This window comes from Otolemur garnettii, unplaced genomic scaffold (assembly GCF_000181295.1).
Source record: "Otolemur garnettii isolate 467f Iridium unplaced genomic scaffold, OtoGar3 scaffold00068, whole genome shotgun sequence".
NCBI classification, from domain to species: domain Eukaryota; kingdom Metazoa; phylum Chordata; class Mammalia; order Primates; family Galagidae; genus Otolemur; species Otolemur garnettii.
In genome coordinates this window covers 4,369,432-4,385,373 of record NW_003852463.1, presented here as the reverse complement: position 1 = coordinate 4,385,373, position 15,942 = coordinate 4,369,432, and the positions used below count along the sequence as shown (strand labels likewise).

The following is a 15,942-nucleotide window of genomic DNA, read 5'->3' as shown; positions in this document are numbered from 1 at the left end:
GCATGTGTGAATCCGGAATGTCTGGGGCCAAGGGAGGGTCTAGCACAGAGCCTGTTGCTGGTAGCACCTTCCAGCTCCCTGCTGGGTATCTGTGCAGAGAGGGCCTCCGCAGGAAGTATTGCTAGCAACTCTGACCTGCAGTCCTCTGGGCCTCTGAGGTGGGCTCCCATGACAGTGCTGCGTTCTGTTGCCTTGGTGCCGGGGCCATCTTTTGCTTCTCATTTGTTGAGGATTTAAGAAGGTGCACAGGAGTTGCCCAGAAAACACTTGTTGAGCAATACTGAATTTGGGAGAAGGAGGCTATTGTGGAGATATTGCCATCCAGACAGCCCGAGGGTTGCACCTTGGGTGGGGTTTCAACGCATGGCCAGCATCAATTCTCTGGGCCAATGGAAGGGTGTCTGTGACATGTGCTTGGGTTTTTATGAATGCATGTGCTTTGTACTCCAATTATGAACAAAATATTTTAAATGATTCTTAATTCAAATGACTTCTGTGATATTGGGGATTCATGAGCATCAGTTGTATGTGCTAGATTTGCTTTAAACTGGAAAGCTATGACTCGAGAGGATGTAGAAACCACATGTCATCAGCACTGTACCTAGCTCCGTGCTGCCCACCCGTTTGCTATGGAATGGGTGGCATCACATCCCTGAACAGCAGTCTGAGCCATGTTGCCCTTGATCGTAGATTGTTATTTCTTGAAGGGCATTGGGAGGAAACTGCTGCTTGGCCAGATTGCTCCCCCAAGGAATTTTGCTTGGCCTCCTCCAGCTGAGAACGCCTGTTGTAGTTGGAGAGGCCACAATCTCTACTTACAAAGCTGCCACCCTGGACAGGGCTCTGTGGTGAGGTCACTGCATTCCAGGGAATGACCCTTAGCTTGGGAGGCCCAGAAACTCCTCTTTGAGAATCTTCCAGATCAGGGAGCTTGGGGGACCTTGCTTGGCTAAACAAGACAATGAAAGGTGGCTCTTAGACAACCTTGTGTATTAATTTACAAGAGTGGAGAATCTGTCAGGAAAGCAGAAGGTCCTGCCCCCTCTTTGCTGGCCTCATGGCTCCTGGGAGATCAAGGCTGTGTGCTGGTTGGGTGGTCCTGAGGGATGCTCCAGTCAGGCCAGGTCACAATGAGATCTGATGAGCCACAGACGCCCACAAATGCAGCCACCTGTTGGTGACCAGTTTTCACCTTAGTTTCCCCTTGGATCCAGATTCAGTCCTGAATCTGCTTTGGGCTTTCCATGTCTGGACTTTGATCATGCTGCATCCCCCACTCCTGTCCCTATTTTTAAGTACAGCTTTTTGTTAACGTTGGCTCTGGCTGGGGCAATCCACCAGACGAGCTTAAGGAGGTGTTTTCCAAAGTGCATTGGAGGCTTGTGAAATGCTTCACTTAAAAAGGGTTCCTGAGTAAGAGAGACTGGGAAACACTGTATGCTTAGAGATTTACAATGCACAGTGGCATATGAGAGGCTCTGGGCGGCTGCAGGGAAGGAGCCTGTTTAATCTGTTTAAGCACTCATTAGCTCCCCAGAGAACTCACCACTCGAAGAACACGTTTTGGGAAACACTGATCTGCAGGATTCAGTCCAAATTGCTCTGTACAAATCCAGGAGCGTCTGTGATCTTCCCCTCCCCCTCTCACTGCACTATCCCCACTGATGTGCCTTCTGCTTAGCCAGACTGGATGCTTTCTGTTTCTGGATGCCCATGCCCATTGGTGCCTTTGCCTGTGCCATGCTGGGTGCCTGAATGCCTCTTTTCCTTGGTCAGCCTGGGCTGCCTCCTCCTTCTGGAGACCTCCTTTGTGAAGGCTGGCTGGATTTCACCAGGCTACTTAGAGCCTCCCTTGTCCCAGCACCTGGGCACTCCACTAGTTACTTGCGTATCACTTTGTATTATGTTTATAGCTGTTGTCTCATTACCATTTCCAACCAGTGGTCATGATTAAGAACTTGAATTGTGTCTCATTCATCTTCATATTCCTAGTACTGGGCTAACCTACCATGAAGTAGCCAGTCAATAGTTGGATAACGAATGAATGATGTATTACAAATAATGCTTGAGTGAACATCTTTGTATATCTAGCTTTTTGGTTAATTTGAATGATTCCCAGGAATATGGGAAAAAGAGTATAAACAGTTTTATGTTTTTCAGGGCATGCTGCCCAATTGCTTTTCTGAAGAGTTACTGAATTGCTTCTAGCAATAAAGGAGAATACCTATTTCATCAAATATTTGCCAATACTGGGTTTTGTAATTTTGAACAACTTTTCTTAATTTTATAGGAAAAATATTTTTACTTCCTTGATTACTAGTGATTTAATCCACTGTCTCTTTCAGCCCCTTTCTATTGGTATGGCATGGTGGAAGGAGCACTGGACTGGGAGTCAGAGGGTCTAGTCATGGCCACATATGAGCACAGATGAGAAACTTAGTCTTTCTGGGGTCAAGCTCCCTCTTCTGACAAATGGGGTTCCACTCCTGCCCTGTCACCTTGATAGTCTGAACTGCTTGATGAGAAGGCTGTGAGGTGAGCATAGTGTAGGGCTCAGTGCAGGGCTCTGGATGCAGCCTAGAATCATCTGCCTGGGGCTTGGTGACTGAGCCCTTGCTCACTTGTGGTGAAGGAGTCTGGCAGAATCCTCGAGTGTCCATAATTGGAGCTCCTCAGGGCAGCATATGGTCCTCAGAGCGCTCCAGTGCAAACACACTCATCTCAGCCCAGGGTGCTCTGTGTGGCTTGGTGGGTGTGGCGCTGGAGGAAACCGGGCTGGGATAGACTTGGAAACCCATCCCCTCACCTTGTCCTCTGCCTTTCTCCTCTTGGCTTTCCTGGAAGAGGGATTTGTCTGTGAGTCTGTCTGGCTGTTTTTCATCTGACCACCTTGCTCTAGCAACACCCCCACTCTCCCTATTTCTTTTCCTTATTTTTTAGAGGGGCTGGGCCCTGTGTGGGGAGAGGCCAGGCCCCAGCACACAGTAGCCCAGTGTCTGAGGCCCCAGGCCTCCAGGCCTGCTCTTTACAATGCCTTTGTTGTGTGTTTTTTCCTCCCATGGGCGGGTGGGGCACGTGTGGAGGTCTGGGTGATTTTTGTTTGAGAGCCACCCCCCACTCCACTCTCCTCCCAGCGCTGAGCTCATTGCTTGGGCTGCTGGGGCTGCTGGAAGGAGTCGGCCTGCTCGGGGGCCAGCGTGGGGGGTGCTGCCAACACCAATACAGTGCGCACAGCCGCTACAATGTGCAATTGTGATCTTTGTGTAAACGCGGTCGGTCTGGGGCCCGTGTGCTTATAAAAATAAAGCGTTGGGAAGCACGGGGGGCGGGAACAAAAGGGGCTTTTTCGCTGGCTTTCTAATATGGTTTTATTTATCGGAACACACCCTCCTTCCCTTACTGGAACCAGGAGAGGTTCTCTGCCGAGCTTGGAGCTGATGGTATCACAGCCAGACGGTTTCATTAAACGCACAGACGCCACTGGGCCCTGCCAGGGGCAGAAGGGAAAGGGCTCGAGGCCAGCCCTACCAGGGCTGGTGCAAGGCTGGGGAGCCCCCTGCCAGGGAGGGTTCCACAGGTGGGGGTGGTGAGACATGGTAGGCAGGTCTTCTCTATCCTTTCCCCTGCTGAGGGCCTTCCTTTGCCCTTTTTTGCTCCCCAGAATCAAGTTCAAAACCAATTTCCTGTAGGAAGTCCTCCGTGGTTGACCCCATTGTGCTTTTTGCCTGATGAGTCATGGGCTGGTCCCAGGCTGCTATTTGCCAGACCCTTTGTTGTGCAGCTAGTGGATGGTCATGCCCTTAATTGAGATGCTCCTCATCCTTCAAACTAGTTCTGTGGGCAACAGCCACAACCTTGGACCTGGCTCTCTCCATTCCTTAATGGAAGCCCTCTGGTCGCCTACCTCAACCTTCTCACCTCTTCTATAGTCACTCCCTGCCAGCATCACCTTCTACCTCCTGTGCAGTGGCCATGGTGTACCACTTGGTCTCCTTGTGGCCAGAGAGCTTGTCCTGCTCTTCTCCTTTTTGTGGGGAAACACTATCTCTCTATCTCAATCTCAGGGCTCTGTAGCCTCTGAGGCCAGAGAGGCAGAGGCCATTGCCTCTGGGGCCACTGAGGCCTCCTTGAGGTCACATGTGGAGTTAGTGGCAGTGATGGGGCTAGACTGTGGGGCTCAGGGGGCACAGGGCAGGATGGAGCAGGGTGCCAAGGGTACAGGGCATGTGTTAGGCACTGGATTGAGCGCTCAGGTTGACATCCTGTTATAGGGAGCTGGAGGAGCTGAAGGACTTGTGGCTGGGCCCCAGGCTGGTGTGGCCAGGGCTGGGAGGCTGGGATGGTAATTTTGGGGGACAGCAGGAAGCTGTAGGGACCTTCAGGTTTCTCTTACACCACCTGCGGCTCAACAGCTCTATCTAGTGCTCCATATCCTTCTAAGCCCCTACTATCTTCACCTGAACCATTGCAATAGCCTCAGAACTGATCTCCCTGTACCCCTCTGCCCTCTCCAGTCTGTTCATTAGCTTACTGAGATGCAGACCCCGTCACTTCAGTCTGGTGGCATCCCAGAGCTCTTAGACACCTACATCTCTGCTCTGCTCATCCTTTCTCAAGGAAGCCAGATCCCTTGTTAATATACTTTACTGAACTTTATTCTTCAAGGCTCTGATCCCCCAAAGTGTAATTTTATATTTGCTTGTATGAATATTTTACATTTATTTCAAATTATATTCTTGGTCCGTAGCACCTAGCCCCTATCTTGGCATGCAGAAAGCATTTAATAAATGTTTCTTGGACAAACGAATGAATGAATAGATGATGCCTCAGAGGCCAGCCCAGGAAGCAGCACAGAAAGGGAAGTTCTTTGAATGCTATACCCATTTCTTGGGACCTAGGCTCCATTTCTCCATGGTAGCCTGCCCGCTGGACTTCTGGAGTGTCTGGGAGAGCCCCCAGGGGAAAATCAATACCTAATCTTGCTGCTTCAGCTCTGTGACCCTGCAAGACCCCTGAGCAGGTGGACCTCATAGTCCCTACTGTGTCCTGTCTTGGCCCACACAGATCCCTACGCAATCGTCTCCTTTCTGCACCAGAGTCAGAAGACAGTGGTGGTGAAGAATACCCTGAACCCTACCTGGGACCAGACACTCATCTTCTATGAGATCGAGATCTTTGGCGAGCCAGCTACCGTTGCTGAGCAGCCGCCCAGCATTGTGGTGGAGGTGTATGACCACGACACCTATGTGAGTCTGTCCACTTTCCACCTCATCCCTGCACTACCATCCCTGAAGGTGGGGTCTCTGTGGACTCTAGGATCCCCAACCAGATGGGTGCTCCCCAGAGCTGAGACTGTTGGCCTCTCCCCTGACCCCACAAGCTATAGAGTAATTAAAACTACTTAAGAGTATTAAAAATGGATTGCTAGCACATGTGCTGTGTCCTGTGGCAGACACTGCTGATTAAACATGGCAGAGAGAGGGGACATCTCTAGAAAGGGCACTTGGCTATGGGTCAGGAGCCTGGCTTTTCTCTGCCTCTGACTTGCTTATGTGATCCCAGGCCAGTCCCTTCTTCCCAGCAAGGAACTGTGTTGGATCCACAAATATCTATTAAGCCATGGCCTTCTGGGCGGAGTGGCTTCTCTCTTGGGGTTCCCTATCTAGTTGGAAGCTGAGACCCACCCACAGAGTGGAGATTCTCTGTAAGACATTGTGTCCCCAAGTGCCACACAGCTCAGTGCCATAGGCAGGTCCTCTTATCAGAGCTATTCAACAGAACACTGCTTCGGATGATGGAAATGTCCTAGAGCTGTGCTGTCCAATGTAGGCATCTCTGGCCACAGGTGCCTAGTAAGCACTTAAAATGTGACTAGTACAACTGAGAAATGGAGTTTTATTTCATTTAACGAAATAAAATTAAAGTTTAAATAGCTGCAGGTGGCTAGTGCTCCTGCATGAGACAGCTTAGCTTTAAAAGGTTCCCAAGAGGGAGCGATTGCTGTGGGCTGGAATGTCAGGGACAACTGTGAGAAGCCCCAGGCCCCAGAGGAGGAGAGGTGGGATTGGGGTGTGGGACGGGGCAGGGGTGTTCCAGCACAGGGTGGTGGAGACAGGGAGCCTGACGGGGGCAGGTTGGGAGGGAGGAGTAAAGAGTATGAGGCCAGGAGGCAGGAGGATGACAGCTTCAGAGCAACATGTTCAGAAGAGGAGGTGAGATGCCACTGGGGATAGTCAACTGAGCTGGGTCAGGGGTGGCAGTGGGATGGAAGAGGAGGGCATAGGTTTGGAAGATGCTTCAGTAGGAGTTGCTGTGACTGGATGTCAGGTGCCTTGGGAGGGTCTGGTGAGCAAGAGAGTGGGGGACGGTGCTGCTGTGTCAGATGCCACACTGGATGGGGAAGGGGGTGGCTGGCAGGGGGCAACGTGGGCCAGGGCTGGGGAGCCCAAGCTGGGGGCGTGTGGAGGAAAGGCTGGTGCTGTAGGAGGAACAACTGCAGGAAGAGTCTATTTGGGATGTTTAGAGAGCATAAGCCCTGAGACCTCTGGGAGCAGAAGGAGGAGGGGGGCTGGGTGGTGGCAGCTGGCTGGGAGGATGCTGGTCAGTGGGACTAAGCACAAGAAACAAGTCCAGGAGCTAGAAGGCTGATGGGACAGGCCTCCCGGCTATGCCAGAGCTCTGAGTGGGCCTCCTGCCCCATCCCTGGCCAGGATCTTCAGAGCTAGAGTAGTTTGGACTTAATCCTCTGAGTAGCAAGAGACAAGGTAGGGGCCTGAGCAAAGTAATTATAAGATGTAAAACATTATTTTGCAAGATTCATTTAATTTGATGAGTGTGATCATAGTTTCTCCATTTGGAAAGTGGGGAAATTTAAGGGTGAAACAACAGAGGTTACAAAGGTCCTTGGAAACACGAGGCATCTATACTGCTGAGGGCGTTAGTGCGGGGAGATTGTCTCTAATGGGCTCAGCAACCAAAGTTGCTCAGTTAATGGTTAAATTACAGCAAGATGAACACCAGTTGGATATACAGAGGGACTTCCTCACTGTGATGGGAATTCAAACCTAATATGTCTCTACGGAAGGCAGGCATCACCATTCTGCATGGGGGGCTGCCCTGACTTCTGAGGCCCTTTCCTGTTCGGGAGGCCATTTGTAGGTCTGGAGATCTCTCCGAGGCTGCTCCAGAGCCCTGGCCGAGGGGGATGCTGACTTTTCTCTCTTCACTCCTGGTCTAGGGTGCAGATGAGTTTATTGGCCGCTGCATATGTCAGCCGAGTCTGGAACGGATGCCCCGGCTGGCCTGGTTCCCACTGATGAGGGGCAGCCAGCCATCAGGCGAGCTACTGGCCTCTTTTGAGCTCATCCAGAGAGAGAAGGTAAGGCTGGTCCACATTCAGCCCCTGAGATCCAGGCAGGAAGTGCATGCAGGGGCAGGGTGGGGGCCACAGGTGGGGAAGGTCCTTATAGGGGAGGTGCTGCCCACATGCCCTTCTTTCTCACCAGGGCCCGATACTCAGTGGGCCCTGGGACAGCTTCCTCTGACACCAGGCCTCCTACTGAGGCTGTTTGCCCATCTTTTCTGAACCCCAAATCAGGACATGATCTAATACTGGGGTAGGATGTTGGAATCTGGATTGTTTGAGTCCTCTGGTCATGGAGTTTCTAGGAGGAAGACCTCTGGGGTTGAGGGTGCCTTAATTGCAGTGATGGGAGAGCTCCAGGGACAGGCAAGGGCAGGACACCCCTTCTAGTGTTGGCTCCACTGGGACCCAGCTGCATGGCCCTGAGCATGAAGTATGAGGTTTGGATCAAGCTCTATCTTCAAACCTCCTCTTAGTATGATGTGAACTCCAGTGTTAAACTGAATAGGAGGGGGACCTGTTCTGGGTGGAGTGTCTAGAGGGGACACAGCACACTGCCACCATGGCTTCCCTGAACCCCCACCCTGCCATGGGAATAGGGTCTGCCAACCCCTGGACTGTCTGATTACTGGCACACTCCATGAGTGTCATGAGGGTGATTGGCATACGCTTTAGGTGACAAGCATATGACTGAAGTTTTCCTTTTCTTCAACCTAGCCGGCCATCCACCATATTCCTGGTTTTGAGGTAAGTCTTAGTCTTCTTACCTTTTCTTCTTCAAACTGTTTCCAGCATCCCTGTGTTAGCAGAGCCTCCTCTGGGCTAGGAAGTACAGTCAAACATATACAACCACCCGACTGCCTGAGCCCACTTGGAAAGCTCCTCTGGCAGAGGAGGGCCTGGATGGGTCACTGGGGCGGGGTCCTCATCTTACTCAGAGTCTCCTGCCCAGCTCAGCCTTTCCTGCCATTTTTTTCCTGATAAGTCTGAGAACTATAGAGTCCCAGATGGAAAGAACTTCATAGTCACCAGCTCAGCGGCTGTCAGCAGGGCAGCACACCTCCCCAGCAGCTTTAAAAATCATCTCTGCTTAGGCCTCACCCAGATCTCGGTATCTTCTACCACTACCAGGGAGATTTTTTTTCTTTTTTTTGAGACAGAGCCTCAAGCTGTCCCCCTGGGTAGAGTGATGTGACATCACAGCTCACAGCAACCTCCAACTCCTGGGCTCAAGCGAGTCTCCTGCCTCCGCCTCCCAAGTAGCTGGGACCACAGGTGCCTGCCACAATGCCTGGCTATTTTTTGGTTGCAGCCATTGTTGTTGTTTGGCAGGCCCGGGCTGGATTTGAACCTGCCACCTTAGGTGTATGTGGCTGGTGCCTTAGCCACTTGAGCTACAGGCGCCGAGCCACCAGGGAGATTTTGATTTGGAACTGGGGCTGATTCCCATTAACACACTTTCAGGTTCTGAAAGTGTGGCTGATTCTTGGGTCCCATTTCAAACCCACAAAAGCTAACTCTGAGGGTTCAGCCTCCAGCTTCTGTATTGACTAGCCTTCCAGGGGCTTCTGATGGACATTGAGTTTCAGAAAGTTTGATTTAGGCCATACATGGATTTCCCAATTAACTGTTCCTGCCATGACTCTATTTTCTTTCCTCTTCCAGTAATGGGGGCTTCATTCCCTTACTGTTGCTCTCCCTCCTTCTCCTGGGGATCATGATAGAAAATGTTGACCCTTGACTGGATAGTATGCTTTTTCAGACTGGGCTCAGCTGTAGCTCAGAGAAATGGTCATTTGGGTTCTGTTTGGACTCTCATTTGCCCTTCACGAGGCAGCCCATTCAATGATCAGACAGTTCTTACCAAGTGAGCCATCCTTTGCCACCCCCCATTCCTCCTTGTCTTCTTCCCTGTCCTGTCCAAGCTCCTGCTGACAATTCTGGCAGCTCCTGGGGGGCTTCTCCTTGGCTCCCCAAGTCCACAGCCCAGTAGGAGCAGCTGCTACGGGGCCTCAAGCCTGCCTTCCTCCTGGGGCTGCTGTGCAAGCCCCCAGACCCTTCCCATCACCTGCTGTCATCCTTTCTCCTGTCACTTCCAGAGGTGCCTGGCCTTTCCCACCAATCTCCCACATCAGCATCCCTTATATCTTCTTTCTCAGGGACCATGTGCAGGGCATGGAGGGGAGGCACAGCATCCTTACCACTGATGGGAGGCAATTTCTATTGGCTCCTCTTAGTGGGGACGTCCAATTTGCTGATCTCGGACTCATCCCAATGTTCCTTGTTACTAATGGAGAATTTTCCCCCCCTTTCCTCACCATCTGGGATGTGGAACTTCCCATGGTTGTGGTCCAGGTGCAGGATACAGCAAGGATCCTGGATGAGGTGAGCTAGACCTTGAGGCTGCGGTGTGTGTGTCTGGGCTGTGTGGGCAGGATGGAGGGAAGGTTAAGGCCAGTCCCTGAGCACATGCCCTGGAGCCTCCAGGTTCTCTTGTACACCAGCCATCTGCCACGTGGAAACTGCCTGGATTTTATTCTCCACACTCTATGTGGATCCAGGGCTGCCTGGGATGTGTCTTGCGGGGATGGATTCTGGTCTCAGGAGACTTGCTGTCCTACTGAGAGGCCAGCTTCACCCATACTACATGGACAGCAATGCAAAGTCTTATCTGGCTGGGTAGCAGGTGGCATGTTTTCAAAATAAAATGTTCAGAAGAGGCCAGAATAGTTAAGGAAGCTTTTCTGGTGGAGGCAGAATTAGCTAGATGTAGCACTTAAGAAGAAGGTGGAAAACATGGCTTTGGCCCAAGGGACCAAGGACCAGTTTAGGTTTTGGCTAGCTGGTTTGGGACCTTCTAGGGACTAGAAGAAGTTTGAAGTTTGATTCTAGACAAAGCAAGGGCAGTTCTCTGTGATAGGGAGTGGGGGTGAGAAGCAGGGTTCCCAGGGCCTCCTGCACTTTTGTGAGCAGCTCATCAGGAGTGAGCCAGGGGCAGAGGCTGGGTGGAGAGACAGGAAGGAGAGCCCTGGTCAGATGGGCAGTTGGGAAAAGGGCAACCACTTCCTGCTATCAGGGAATCCCCAGGCTGACAGAGGACACCATTTGACATTTTTAGTGCAATGTGGACTTAAAGTGCAGGGTCAGGATGTGGATCCACAGGCCCCGCACCCCTTACCTCACTTCCTTTTGCTCCCAGACCGAGGTGGGGTCCGCCAAGTGAGCCGGCCATAATTGCGCCTGACAGGCAGCCTCCTGCTTCTGGCTGCAGTTGCGAGAGACTGCCGATTTGGAAAGGGAGGCAAAGTCCTATCCAGGGAAGCAGCACGGAGCCCTCTGTCTTGATTGAGAGGCACTTTGTGGCCAAAACCCACAGCCTGCTCTGAAGAAGACCCAGCCCAGGGATGAGTTATTAAAAAAAAGTTAAAATCCTTAATAACTGGATTTGTAATATATAATAGTGAAGGCTCAGATTCTGAGAGCAGAGATCTGGCTGCAGTTTCATTGTCAGAAAGCAAATCAAAACTGTAGCTTTTGGGCCAGACCCTAACGAGGGCCAAGTGTCCTGCTGCCGGGCCAGCCAGGCCACAGGCTGAGGCTGGGTGTGGGTCAGCAGGGCCAGAGGGGAGAAATCCTGGGTGTGCTGGGCACAGGGCCAGCTGAGCCACAGGTTCAAAGGGTCTCAGGTCTAGGGTGAATGGTCCAGGGACAAACCCCAGAAAATTGCCTCCCCTGGGGGCCCCACCTCAGTTCTGGGGCTTCTAAGTTAGTTTATGTCCCCCTCACTTGAAGACTAAGCCTCATGCCAAGATCCTGGGTCCTGTCTGGTTTTAAGGATCCCCAAGGCTGGCTAGGCGCAGTGGCTCATGCCTGTAATCCTAGCATTCCAGGAAGCTGAAGTGGGAGGATCACTTGAGGTCAGGAGACCAGCCTGAACAAGGGTGAGACCTCTGTTTCTACTAAAAATAGAAAAAATTAGCTGGGTGTGGTGATGGGCACCACCTGTAGTCTCAGCTACTTGGGAAGCTTTGGAAGGAGAATCACTTGATTGTACCACTGTACTCTACCCAGGGTGATAGTAAGAGTTGCAAATAAAAAAAAAAAAAAAAAGAGAGAGAGAATCCCCAGGGCTGGGTGGAGGCAGAGGGTTAGTTCTGTGGCTGTGTGGCTGCAGCTGGTTCTATAAGAAGCCTGATGTCCAGCAGGATCTTCCTGCTTTGCTGTAGCTGATCTCCTGCCTTGTGCCCCACATTCATTTACCTCCTCTCAGGCTCTCAGCCTGATCCCTGCTCAGACCTTCCCTTAGGCTGTGCAATGCCAGGTAGGGAGTTTAGCACTGGCCATGGGAGCTCTTGAGTGTCTGAGAGCAGAGGGCAGAGTGGATGTGAGGGAGCTGTCTGGTTACAGGGGTGTGGACTAGGACCTAGGGGCTGAGACTAGCTAGGGTCTCCTGGGATAGCTGTGATAATAGGCACCTGGAACAGAGAGGGGCCAGCAGGAATGGATGGGCAAGGGACTCTGAGGGGTGGGTTAAGTGGGCCTCTCCTATACCAACTGCCTCGTGGTGTAGAGTTTCACAAGTGTCCTGTGGAACAGGATAGTAGGGATGGCTTCCTGGAAGAGGTGATACTGAGCTAGCTTTTGAAGCAGGGATTGGCAGAAAGGGTGAGGGAGGAGCCCAGGCAGTAGTGCCACGGGCTGGGGATGTGTCATGGCCTGGGGTCAGTTCAATGAGCTACAAACTTTCCCTTCTCTCATCTGGGACATCCATATCTAGGCCTCTTCTTGATGGAGAAGAGATCTTTGCATTGCATTTAAGGCTTTGGGGGTGTGTGGAGACCTTTGCCCCCTTCAGGGAGGGGATGGAGTGGAGGAGTTCGTTGCTTCCTTCCAGCTGTCCAGCTGTCTCCTTGTCTTTGTCTTTCCCTCTTTTTGGAGCCTCTTCCCACTCTCCCTTCCTCTGTTTGCTCCTTGGCCCCAGCTCCCTCCTTCTCCCCGCCTTTTCTGAGCCCTCTGTCTGTTTCTTTTCCTTTTTGTCTGGAGAACAAAGGCAGTCCGAGCTGCCAAGGGGAATGAGTTCAAAGAAACTGCAATTTTAGATTTCCTGAGAACTGGAGAGTGTGTGCCTGCACGTGTGAGCGTGTGCGAGTGTGTACACTCGTGAGGATGAACACACATGCACGCACAAGAAGCAGCAGAGGTGATGGTGGGATCTTGAACACTCAGGGGCCCCAGGATGTGGATGCTGTGTAGAGGAAGACCTATGGGGGCGGTCTTCCCCACTGGGGGGCATGGTCCAGAGCACTACCCTTGCGCTGTGGCTCCCCTCCTGCAGGGGCAGGGGAGGCCTTGGTAGAAGGCATCGCATGCTTCTTGGCTGTTTTTACGGCTGGCTCAGGGGGCCGACCAGATGTCACTCCATCCGCCCTTCTAAATCCAGGCGAGAGGGTATATGGCTTTTACTCTTAGATGTGCCTGAGGTACTCTCCAGCACCCCCAAATCCACTAGAAGGAAAAATTTGGTGTTTTGCAATCAGAAAAATAAACCCAGTGGTCCCCATCCCCCTATCCCTCCCCAAGGCCTTAATTTAAAACACTGTTTTTCCTGGGAAGTGTAATTAGAGCAACATGTTGTTCCTAATGAGCTGGGTGGGGCAGGCAGACAATGGAGCCCTCCCAGCCTGCCTGGCTGCCCCCTGCCTGGAGCTCCCTAAGGAACCAGGATGTGAATGTCCAGAGGGTCTCCTGAGTGTCCCCTGCTGAGTGAGGTGGGAGGACTATGGGCTACTGGTGATGGGGCTGACCTAGGTGGTGAGGGAGGCTTGCCAACACTTCCCCTGTCTTGGGAATGACCGCCTGTCTAGGTGGCCCCTAGGGCAATGGGTGACTAGGGGAGGGGCCATCTTTCTTGGCCCCTCAGAGCCTCGGCTCCCTTACCAGCAGGACTGATAGAAGCAGGCCTGAGGGTGGCTTCTACTCTACTGGGGGAGAGAAGCTCACTTGTCTTTGGGGTTCTTTTGTTCTGAGCTGGCCTGATAAACACCCCACACACCTGTAGACCCATCAGTGCTGCTGCTCCAGGTCTGCTCTGTATTAAGGGAGCAGAGAAAGGACAGGTCAAATGTGGCTTCCTCTATTTAGGCTTTTCAGAGTCCCCGTCAACCATAGGACAGTGAATCAGGATGTCCTGGTGGCACTTTAAATCCACACCTCGCCACCTACCCCTCAACTCCCACCTGGTGGTGCTGATAGGCTTCCTGGTTCTGATAAGGGTCATGGCACCCTGATTGAGAATCACTGTCCTGGAGAGAGGGTGTCATACCTCTCAGGTGGGCAGAATTAGAACAAAGTTGTAAACCAGGCTGAGGAGCTGGCTACAGGCCGAGGCTGGAGATTCCTGCGTGTGAGATGGCTAGAGACTGGATGGGACCATGGGAACGAGCTGGTGGTAGTGCAGACTGTTCCTCTCCGGCATCCCATCACCCCTACGTGTTCTTTGGGTTGAGCCACAAGCTGGTGATTATGGACTTTGGAGAGAGAAGTTTCCAGGGAGGGAGTGCCAGAAGCTGAAACATGGTGCTCTGGGCAGCAGTAGGTGGAGAGAAGGCAGGACGGAGACAGGAGGAGAGAAAGGAGAGGAGGGATGTCTGGCATTTCAGGGCTGGGCAAAAAAAGGGAGGGGTGCTGCTGGGAAGACTCAGTGTATTGCACGTAGGGGCCACATAGACAGCCAGGGTTAAGAAAAGTCAGAGAATAAGGTTAGGGCAGGTTCATGTAGACACTAGAGTTAAGAAAAGTCAGAGATCAAGGTTATAAGAAGTTTCAAGAGTGTTTGAGAGATTTTCTGAAGGATGGAGAGCTTGAACTAGTCCCTGAAAGATGTGTTAGATTCAGAAAGACAGCAGAGGAAACCCAATGAAACAGGGGAAAAGTAAGAAGGCACTGGTGGGGGGAGGGGGTTGATGAAGACCCAGGGTCAGGTTGGAACAGGTGAGGGTGTTGGGGAGGAGGACAGTGTACATTGGAGTCATTTCTTTATCCTCTCATCTACCCACCCATCCATCTGTCTGCCATCCCTCCCTTCCTTCTTTCCATTATACATTCATAATCAGTCATTTATTGAATGGAGATTCAGCTGTAGTTCCTTTGTGCAGAAGCCCTGGTTTAACCAGGAACAGAGTCAAATGTACACACAGAGATGGTATAGTTGATAAGTGTGTCTTTCAATGGGTGTAAGTGCAAGTTGCTATAGGAACCATGGGGGCACTAAAACGCAAGTTCAGGTCACCAGGGAAGACTGAAATGGACATGTGTGATCTGAGTAGGAGGCACCAGATGAAGTGGGGTAGAAGCACATTCTGGACAGAGGGACCAGTGAGCTCTAAGCCCCAAAGCTAAAGAGACCAAGTTGCCTCCTGCAACCTGCTAGTGTTCAGAAGGACAGATAATGGGCCTGTCTGGGAGGTGGCTTGTCATTATATGGGATCCTGCAGGGGAAATCTGGTGAGAGACTGGCCCAGAGAAGCCAGCAGAAGCTAGAAGATGAGGCCACGTCAAAGCATTTGCACTTCATCTTGGGTGAGTGGAGAGATGTTGAGGATCTTGAAGCAGAGAGTGACACTAGAGAGAGCTCACACTGGCTGCAGAGCACAGCTGCGTTGGTGGTTGGGGAGGGGCAAAACCAGGTGTAAAGAGACCACTTAGGTGGATGCTGGTGAATCTAGTCAAGAAAGGCTGGTGGTTTGAACTGAGAGAAGAGATAGGTGAGGTCTTGGGAGTTGTTTGGGAAGCAGAATTGCCAATGATTGGTTATCAATGAGACATGGTGATGGTGGCATGGAGCTTTGGCCTGGTTGTCAGATGAATGGTGAGGCCAGTTTTTTAGATGGCATTTGAAGGGAAAGATAAAGAATCTAGTTTTGGACAAGTTTAGTGTGAGGCCAGTAGGACACATAGGTGAACTGAGCGGAAAGGTGTTGGGAGTGGGGGTGGGGGTTGAGCAGAGCTACTTAGAAGGCCTGGCAGAAGCAGAAGGCCTAGGAGAGGTCCAAGAAGGCCTGGTGTTTTCAGAGAAAGGGGGTGCTGCCCGAGAGACTGAGCACACAGTGGGTATAGGCCACTGGTTTGGATCCAGAAAGACAGTGGGGCCAGCTCAGCTGGCTAGGTGCTTCTGAGTGAGAAGAGCTCAAGAGTGTCCTTCAGGTTGAGCCACAAAGCAGGTGATTATTGACTTTGGAGAGAGAATTTTCCATAGAGTGGCTGGGCAGATGCATGGTGCAGTGGGGAGCAGTGGTGTGGACATGAGGGAGGATGGAGACAGGAAGAGAAAGGAGAGGAAGGAGGCTATCATGGTGACACAGAGAAGAGGGCATGGGTGGATCTGAGAGAGGTGGGTGTCTTTAATAGGGTAAGACAGATCCAGGAGGTAGTGTGAAAAATGAGGGAGAAGCACTTAGGAGTGGACATGCAGTCCCAGGTTCACAGGCACCCAGCAGGCTGCTGTGTGCACCAGGGCAGAGGGCTGGCGTGGGGGAGGGCTGCTGTGGGAGAGGACTGCCATGGGTAGAATTGCCATAGGA

General features: G+C 51.9%; 1 protein-coding gene across 14 annotated transcripts in view; it reads left to right on the top strand.

Moving 5' to 3' along the window:
- The window catches only part of DYSF (dysferlin), a 215,241-nt gene that overhangs the window by 129,796 nt on the left and 69,503 nt on the right, over positions 1 to 15,942 (top strand). For all 14 annotated transcript variants that reach the window (XM_012807420.1, XM_012807419.1, XM_012807414.1 and 11 more), the window contains 4 exons: positions 5,065 to 5,246; positions 7,238 to 7,378; positions 8,081 to 8,110; positions 9,719 to 9,748. In XM_012807420.1, the coding sequence (XP_012662874.1) occupies positions 5,065 to 5,246; positions 7,238 to 7,378; positions 8,081 to 8,110; positions 9,719 to 9,748 (383 nt within the window). The remainder of the gene's footprint in view (positions 1 to 5,064; positions 5,247 to 7,237; positions 7,379 to 8,080; positions 8,111 to 9,718; positions 9,749 to 15,942) is intronic.